The 9,493-nt window shown below is 46.1% G+C and overlaps 1 protein-coding gene across 1 annotated transcript; it reads left to right on the forward strand.

The window, feature by feature from the left end:
• Nucleotides 1-166: 166 nt before the first annotated feature.
• Nucleotides 167-8,744, forward strand: LOC117781333 (homeotic protein spalt-major). The gene is made up of 6 exons (XM_034618076.1): nt 167-2,984; nt 3,617-3,774; nt 6,567-6,804; nt 6,864-7,096; nt 7,187-7,375; nt 7,792-8,744. Exons 1-6 carry the CDS (start codon nt 239-241, stop codon nt 8,200-8,202), a joined length of 3,975 nt encoding a protein of 1,324 aa, XP_034473967.1. The 5' UTR covers nt 167-238; the 3' UTR covers nt 8,203-8,744.
• Nucleotides 8,745-9,493: the final 749 nt, after the last annotated feature.

Here is a 9,493-nt window from a genome sequence, read left to right on the forward strand (position 1 = left end):
GGAGTCCCCTTACGTGACCAGATCGTTATAGGCATCGTTGTCGGAATCGGATAGCTCCGCTTAAAATGTGCCTGACATTTCTATAAAACTTCTCTGAATCCCAAATCTTCTCTCGTTTCATCCACAGCGCCCATGAACAGCAGGAGATCCAGACTCACAACTAGACTCCGATCAAGATTCCGTAACAGCTCCATCAGGGAGGAGTTGGAGCGTTCGGCAGCGGCCGCTCCAGTGGAGAATGTGTTCAATATTTCGTAATCGCATCAATTACCGGGGCACAGGGACGCGCAGTGGGGCCTCCGGCGGTGGCACAGCCCCAACCAGCGAGAGGGAAAGTCTGCTGACCAAGGAGCTCAATGCGGATAGCAATAACAATGGCAGTGGAGTGGATGAGGGGCCAGCACTTCATCCCGACGCAGATGCGGATGCAGAGCTTCAACTGGAAGCATCGTTGGAGACGTCGTTGCCCGGCAATTCGGAGCAGCAGCCGGAGAATAGCAATGAGGCGTTGGATCTGTCGGTAATCTCCGGCAACCGATTGCCCACGTCGGGGCATGTGGCACTTGAAGCTTTACAACATACCAAAGTGGCGGTGGCGCAGTTTGCAGCAACTGCGTTGGCCGGGGCAGCTGATCCCACGGATCTGGCCATGGTGCAGTCGACGATCTTCAATGTGCAGCGACAGCATCTGATGCAGCTGCAGCTCATCCAACATCTACAGAGTCAATTGAAGCGGGCGGGAGGCGTGGTCGCTGCTCTGAGCAGACAGGCGGGTCAGGCCGAGGAGGATGACGACGAATTAGACGAGGAGGAGGAGGAGGAGAATGAAAATCCTGCCAAAGAACAGTCAATGATTAATGGCGAGGCGGCAGAGAGCGAGCAGGAGAGTTTAAAGACTGATGGACAGGACTTGTCCATGGAAAAGGCTAAAGAGTGCAATAAGGAAGAGGAACAGAAGAAGGAAATGGAGCGGGAAAGGGAGCGGGAGCGGGAGCAAGTCAAGCTGGAATGCGAGCGTGAGATTGAGGCTGAAGTCGAACCCGAGACGGAGAATGAGTATCAACCGATAATGTGCGACATCAGCTCCAGTCTAGCCTCGAGCATCATCACCAACCACGACCCGCCCCCAGCTCCCAACGAACCCAACTGCCTGGAGATGCTGCAACGACGCACGGAGGAGGTGCTGGACTCAGCCTCGCAGAGCTTGCACGCGGCACAGATGCAGGAGGAGTACTCGGAGTATGCCTCAAAGGAGGCACAGAGTCGGGGGGAGATCTTTAAGCATCGTTGCAAGTATTGTGGCAAGATCTTTGGCAGTTACTCGGCCCTGCAGATCCATCTACGTTCCCACACTGGCGAGCGACCCTTCCACTGCAACGTCTGTGGCAGCAAGTTCACCACAAAGGGTAATCTCAAGGTCCACTATCAACGGCACACGCAGATCTTTCCTCCTATGCTGCTGCCCCCTGTAGTCAATGGTACAGGACCTTCCGGGCCAAACACCGAACAGTTTGCCGCTCTCACGCCTATTCGATTACCCTTTGTGCCGCCTGCGCCGCTAGCTCCGCCTCCACCTCCAATCAGAGATCAGCCAGCAGTGGAGCAGCCTCAGTCTCAGTCTCAGCCTCAACAGCAACCTCCACAGCAGCAGGAGCAACCAGTGCCACAGCAAGCGGAGGACCTGAGCAAGCCCATGCGAGAAAGGTCTAACTCGCCTGTGGAACGAGTAACGACACCAACAAAGTCCCTGCCCGATCGGAGTCGAGTCGTAACAGAGCCACCCGAGAAGCAGGAGAGGGAGAAACCCAAGGACAGTCCCAAGCCGACAACACCCACAGCCTCGAGCCGTCGCAATGGCAATGTGCGGAAACGTCAGACGAGCAATGCCGGCAGTCCTCCCGGGGAGGAACGATCCGCGGAGCATGCCGAGCATCTGCACATTGCCAAGCTGGTGCGTCGCTCCTCGGCCAGTCGCGATGGCTCTGTGGGAATGCCAGGAGCTGGAGAATACTCCCTTGCACAGATGGAGCGCATCATAGACAAGTCGTGGGAGGATCTAATTGAGATCGATAAAACATCGGAGACGTCGAAGCTGCAGCAGCTGGTGGATAACATTGAGAACAAGCTGACGGATCCAAATCAGTGCATCTTCTGTCAGAAGGTCATGTCCTGCCGCAGTTCGCTTCAGATGCACATACGCACCCACACGGGGGAGAGACCTTTCCGCTGCAAGATCTGTGGACGCGCCTTTGCCACCAAGGGCAACCTGAAGGCGCACATGAGCATCCACAAGATCAAACCCCCTATGCGAAGTCAGTTCAAGTGTCCGGTGTGTCACCAGAAGTTCTCCAACGGCATCATCCTGCAGCAGCACATTCGCATCCACACCATGGACGATGGCAGCGGTGGTCAGGGCGGGGGACAGGGTCAGAGCATCGGAGCTGGCGATGTGGATCGCTTGGGCATTGAGGATCAGAACTCAAACAAGTCGTTGGGCACCTCGGACACCCTGGACTTCTCCACTACTATTTCCGATCACTCGGGACAGCGCTCGGAGTCCTCGCAGGGAGGTGACTTCGATGAGTTCATGACCATGGACAGCACTGACGATTCGCGGGACAATTCAAGCGTTGCCACAGCCACGCCCTTGGACAGAGAAAGGGAGAGAGACAGACGACCTGCCGCACACGATTGCTGCGATGAACGCTCCAGATCCGATCTGGAGGGCGGTGGACGTGAGAGCGCCAGCGGTGGTGAGTTACCCCCCATGGATCTCTCATCTCCATCGTCGGCTGCGGCAGCAGCGCGTCTCTTTGGAGTCAGCAATGGCTCTGGCGCTGGAGTAGCTGGAGGTTTGCCCATGCTCGGCATGCCCCTGCCCCCTAATCTTCTACTGATGGCTGCGGCACGAGAGGAGATGCATGCTCTGGGCCAGGCACATGCCAAGTTTCCGCTGTTGCCCTTCGGACCGCTTGGATTTATGGGTAAGTCGACTCTACTCTTTCCACTCTCGTCTGACAGGGCGCGAGATGACAAAGCTTCTTTGTCTGTCACCTTTGACCTCCGTGCGACGATTTACCCATGCGACAAGACGCGCGGGACGCGATAAATCTGCGCACTTGGCGCGACATAACTCAATTGGACCAAGACAAAGCATCCCCCAACCACACCCATCTTCCCATCTCACCATCTCCCCATCTCACCACCTCCCCATCTCTCATCTCTCATTCACCATACCATGCCCCATCATGTGGCACGTCTGCCTATGCCGAAATTCCGCAATTTATTTATAAACTTTTCGCGCATTTTCAATTCCAATACATCGTGATCGGCCTACGAAGAGAAAAGCGAAAAAGGGAAAAGCACAAAGAGGGGAGGGGTTTGGGAAGGGGTCCCCTCAATGAATAATGCTGCGTTGCGAGATCACACCGACATTATGTCACAACATTTTACTCTGATGGAAATTTATTATATCGAAGTTTCGATTCCGCGACAATCTTTCTCTCTCTCTCTCATTGTCTCGACCGCGTCCGCACTTGTCGAAATAATATCGTTCTTAGTGAGTAATCATCTGTTATATCCCGTTTTTCGGACTACCTTTCCGGTTGGTACTTAGGTCTGCAACCGCCCCCCAATGTGTGCAACTTATGTTTCAAGATGCTGCCTAGCCTGGCCGCCTTGGAGAGTCATCTACAGAGCGAACATGCCAAAGAAGTCACGATTTCATCGAGCCGAGCCCAAAACAACGAGGCGGTATCACCCTACGGAGCCAAGGTAAGTTCCAAAAGTTAACCCTTAGTAAATATTATTTTGCATATTAATTTAAGAATAAAATAATCACACGGTATATGATGAGAGACACTAGATATAATTATAGCTTAAGTGAGTTGCATCTGCATTTCGTGTGGGAAAGATTCTAGGTAAGCCATTCAGATTGTATGATTTATATGATTTTTTAAAAGAGGCGGATTAGACTGAGAGTTTGTTATAAAATGTGCAGTTTCTACGAAAGCTCCTTAAAGTATTCTTACAATCCGATCAGTGATAAATTCCGATTAAAAACAGTTTGTATTTCTAAGGTCTACAAAGTCCCATAAACATGATTATCTTGGTCAAATCTTAATCCATTTTCTTGTGGAATATTTATCATAATATTGGGCCGCTAATTTGATTCTGCAGCAAAATTTAACAACTCAATTTTTTTGCCATCACTGTCCTTTTTTAATACTTTTCTCTTGAAACTCTTTAAAAAAAATTTTATTTTTGGGAAAACTCGATTAGGGTAACTCAATGTAATATTTGTAGAGTGATATCGATTTTAAACTCGTTTCATATCAAGTTAGGATTATTTTTTTTTTTGTATATAAATAAATACTGTTAGAGGACATTACTTTTGTAATATTATCTGCAAAATAAGAAGCACTTAGGTATATATTATCTACCAAATAAGAAGCATAACTATCTCACGAAATGGACTACCCATCAGTTATTTCACCTGAAAATCATCATGAACGTCTCTCTTGGCTAAGTAAGTTGTGTAGATTGCTTTGGACCTTGCCTGGGCATCATTAATTAAATTGTTGTGGCCAGAAGTGCTTAGAGAAGTGGTCGGGAATGGTCGGCCCTATATGGAGTGCAGCTGGAACTGGCAACTGCGAGCTGAGCTCCTGTTTAGGCCAAACAAATTATGAGCTTATTATTAATTGCTCATCTCTCTCTCTAGAGTCTAGAGAGAGACTGCCGCAATATTATGAGGAAATTGTGGCAAGTTGCATAGTTTGCCTTAATTGTTACCGTTCCACTTGACGGTCGCAAGCTTCCAGCTTCCAGCTTCAGATTGATTCTCCTTCTATGTTTATGCGTGTGCTTCTATTAAAGCGAAAGCACTGGGATTACATCACACAACAATGCCAATTATTTATTAAAGTGCGTTCGTCGTCGAGCTTGATATTGGGAATGCCACAAGCAAAGGGGGGATAGCGAAGGGGAAGCGGGCAGGCAATGGGCCTGTCTGGCCATAATTTAAGTATAAATGCGAGTATTAATATTTTGAGAATGTTTTTGCCTCTCGCGTAGTTTCATGTTCTGTTTCTGGTTCTGGTTCTGGTTTCTGCTTCTGTTCAGTCGCACAATGCGGCATTGTCTCTATGACTAATGACATCGTTCATTATATTTTACATTCTTGGAGTATTTCCAAAATTCTGAGTGAATTTCATCGCACGGTGCCGGATTGAGCACCCCACGAAATAAGAAAAGCAAATAGGAAATTAAAAGGAAAAGATTTTATATTTAATTCATATTTCTTCGATTTATCGATATAGTTTTAATTTTATTATATTATTTTTTATAAGAATAGATATAACAAAATTTACTTAAATAATAAGAAGTGACAATTTTATTTTTATTATTTTTAAGTTGTCTTCGGTATAGTTTTACATCACTATTTAAGGTTATTGTGCTGAGAAGCAATTGAATTGAGTACAGTGGGAAGAAAAAATAAATCACATATATGGGAATTTTTTCATATTTTTTTGAATCCCTAATAAATACAAAAGTATTGCTATTATAGTTCTTAATGAAATCAATTTTTTCTATTCATTAACTTTATCAAATGTTATGCCTTCAAATCGTTAAATTTTTCAAAGAAATATATCTCTTATTTGGCCCAGTGTTTGGGCGACCTTCTAATTGTTGAACCGCTCCTGTTGCTTCACTATATTTTGGCTCAAATGCAGTTGCAGTGTAAATGTCATAACATTTTCAGGCAGTAATCAGCCCTGGCACCGCTTGGCGACAGAATGTGCTCCAAAACAGTTCGCTTAACACATTGTTGATGATCTCTCCACCAGACATCGCAGACTTGGTTGAGAGCGGGTGGGCAGGGGCAGGGGGAGGGGCAAGGGCATTATCTTTAGCGACAGAAATTTCTAAATGATTCAAAAATTGTAAGTAATTACGAGAATGCATTATGATGATGCGAAATTTACGAGATGGTCTTGTACCACAGACTAAAAGCAGAAGCAGAAGCAGAAGCAGATGTATGCCTTCCCCTTGAGATATGGGAGGGAATGAAGATAGCGATGGGAGGGTACAGATCGGGGCGTTTTGTGTGCCGGATCGGTGGCGGTGTGTGCGATGCATTCAATGCAAATAAATTATGTTACGCTTTATGCAAAATTATTTAATCTTTTGTTTGTCGCGAGTCGCGCGCGTTTCGCGTCTGCGGAACACGACTGTGGGGCAAGTCTGCTGTGGCGAGTCCCCAATTGTTTTGCCATAAAAATATGAGATGATACCCGGCCAGAGGTTTTGTCTGTGCGAGAGATAATTAGTTGGCATAGAAAACTTGTGAATTATTGTATGTTCAAAAATAAGAAATAAGATAATTAAGAGGCGCGTCTGGGCCGATCTTCAAGTGGAGTCGCCTCGAGTGGAGTTGAGAGTGTAGCGATATGAACGCCACATTAACTGGCAAATGCAAAGAAATTAGCGCCCCTCCTGTCAGAGTATATGTCTGATCTTTGCTGATCATCATCATCATCCTCATCATCCTCAACATTTTTCAGCTCACTCTCAATCCAAATCTGTTTGCCAAGAAACCGAAGCCGGCACAGGATTTGACGTTGGCGCCAACTGAGCCTGTTGCTGCATCGGCGGCGCCCATCAAAGAGGAGCCCGAGTCCGAGCAGATGCTGACCGAGGAGGCAGGCTGCGAGGGAAGTGGTGCAGGTGGCAGCAACACCTCCAGCTTTCCACAGGAAACCGCAACCGATGCGGAGCAGTCGCTGATGAAGATGCAGCTCCGTAAGTAATCAACGCACCAGCTTTCAGCTCATCCTTCGCTCATCCCACGCTCCTCACAGATGCACATCGCTTTCCTGCGAGTCCCCTCGACTTTCAACAGGCTCTGATGTCGGCTGGTCCGCCCAGCTCCAGTCTCGATCCTCCGATAAACAACAAGCACTTCTGCCATGTGTGTCGACGCAACTTCAGCTCCAGCTCCGCACTGCAGATCCACATGAGAACCCACACCGGGGACAAGCCCTTCCAGTGCAATGTGTGCCAGAAGGCCTTCACCACCAAGGGTAACCTCAAGGTGTGCATCACTCGCTTCTTTCTCTCTCTTCCTTGCTTCCTTTTTGGTAGTTTTCTATCCTCCCTCTGCTTCTGCTCTCGTTTCTGGTAGGTTCATATGGGCACTCACATGTGGACAAATCCCACTTCACGTCGCGGTCGTCGCATGTCATTGGAATTGCCAATGCGACCTGGTCCTGGTCCGACTGGACCGCCGACTGTCGAACAGGAGTTCATGCAGCGTCGACCTGAGCTCTTCTTTCCCTATTTGCCACCCTTCTTCAATGGAATGCCGCCCAAGGTAAGTTTCCGATTAGCCGTAAGATCATTGGGAAATTCTCTCATATTTATTCTAATCTATTCTCATCTTGGAATGAACACTTCTTTGAGTCTTGGTCTCGACTAAGATTATCATGTCCTTGTTACTATCTTGGGGAAAGTTTTTTTTTCCCTTTTTCTCTAACCAATAGATCCTCGACTTGCAAATGCTCTACTCTTCCAAATAGCCATTTATAAAGAAATTTCTTTGGTTTTCTTCCTTCTGGTTGCTCCTTGTTTCCAATTAGCCTACACGATTGTTTACTCTCTTAAGTGAGATATTTGAGATTTCTACCACTTTTATAGTTATTTATTTATATATCTTTATCTATCTTTTTATCTATCTTCTTAACTGAGAGTTGGAAAATCTTCTTTTTCCTTAAAATATTCTTTTCTTAGCCTGGCGAACTGAGTCCTGGCGCCTTTGGGAACATTCCTCCGCCGCATTTTGCCAACGGAGCCAAGTATCCATATCCGCCTGGACTGCTGAGTTTTCCAGGCTTTCTCGGTGCTGGTCAGCAACCGCAACCGCATCCGTATGCCATGGAGCGACGAAGTGACAGTAAATCGCCAATGTCAGATCCGGCACAAAGTCCGCCTTCGCGGGAGGATGAGGGGAGCTTAGGAAATAATATTTGGCATCCGTTGAGTAGCATTAAGATGGAGAACAATCAAAATGAGTGCACTGGTAATCAGAGCGAAATGGACCAGGATCCGGAGCAGGAGGACAATGAAGATGGAGAGCCAGACGTTGATCCCGAGGTGACGGATGTTGAAGAGTCGGAGGCGAGGAGCGGGCCAGAAAAGTAGCTGATGACGGTGTTTGATGATTTTGGCCAATTGGAACACACATGGTTTTTGTGGAGTACATATCTTGAGCATAACACTACGCTAAGCTTAATTTAGCACACACACACACACACACATATATATATATCTAGATATATACATGCAAAATATCCTCTGTGTCTATATAAATATAGTACGAGTAATTGATAGCGATCTTGAAGGCATTTAAATGCATTAAGTCTAGCGATAAGTTGTATAAATTGCAGAACGTAAACAGGAAATGAGCACAGGAAACGAGATCGATGTCGATATCGATAACGATAACGATAGCGATGTCATTATCGACATATCGATATCGGCACCTGCCAGCACTCACAATTAACTAATTTTATGGCTACACATAACGATAAACATATACATAAAACTATATATATATATATACAAAAAGTAGATACACCTAATGTAAACTGTGGTAGTTGCATATAAAAAGCGAGATCGAATATCGATATCGATATCAAAAATCGAATGATCAAAAATAAAGCCAGCGTGCAAATTGCAAAACACTCAATTGACGTTTCTCTTCCGGGAAGTGGGTCGCATTCCTTAAATCATTCTCCCCATCTCCTCCCTCTATTCTTCCTTTCGCTCTCTGCAGATTCCGCCGATTATGGGCTCAATAAATTCATGCAAATTGACAGTTGCTGCTTGAAGAGTTTCCCCAACTTCTCATTCTCCATTCCGGCGGCATTTGTTGTGCCACGCGTATCCCATTCATCATACTTACCATACCCCCCCTTTAAGGCACGCCCTTGTACCGCCTGCTGACTCTGACAATTGGAGGGAAATCCATCGAACATCTGCTGAGTCTGGCACCAACTAACCCCAGTCTGAGGCTGTCTCATCACGAAGCTCGACAGCTTTCCAATGCTTTGAGGCGAGCAATGAGATATTTTATTTCTGAATCCCAAAATTTTGAAAATATATCGTACTAAATATAACAGATCTTTATGGATCTCTTCACACTTCCTAGATTCCTCAGATTTTCAAAAATGACTTTGTAAGACGCTTAAGAAGTAAGATAAAATCTTTCTATCATCTTAAAAAATATATACTTTCTGCATCTCTAAGGTTTTCGAATATATTGTCAATAAATTCTCTTTTCTTACTTAAAGCTTATATTCATAATTAATTAGGTTGCTGTCATTTTGACAGCGTCTTGTCACAAATTATAATTGCTAGACCGCAGCAAGTTAATGTCTCTGAAAATTATAAGAAAGCTCTCAAAATATCAAAACTGAGCTGACAGAAATAC

Source organism: Drosophila innubila (assembly GCF_004354385.1).
Source record: "Drosophila innubila isolate TH190305 chromosome 2L unlocalized genomic scaffold, UK_Dinn_1.0 4_B_2L, whole genome shotgun sequence".
Classification (NCBI taxonomy): Eukaryota; Metazoa; Arthropoda; class Insecta; order Diptera; family Drosophilidae; genus Drosophila; species Drosophila innubila.

Excerpts from the sequence above, each read along its gene's own strand:
- LOC117781333 (XM_034618076.1), top strand. The coding sequence starts at position 239 with ATGTGTTCAATATTTCGTAATCGCATCAATTACCGGGGCACAGGGACG. Across the intron at positions 3,775-6,566 it reads TATCACCCTACGGAGCCAAG|CTCACTCTCAATCCAAATCT; the intron begins GTAAGTTCCAAA and ends AACATTTTTCAG. Across the intron at positions 6,805-6,863 it reads GCTGATGAAGATGCAGCTCC|ATGCACATCGCTTTCCTGCG; the intron begins GTAAGTAATCAA and ends CGCTCCTCACAG.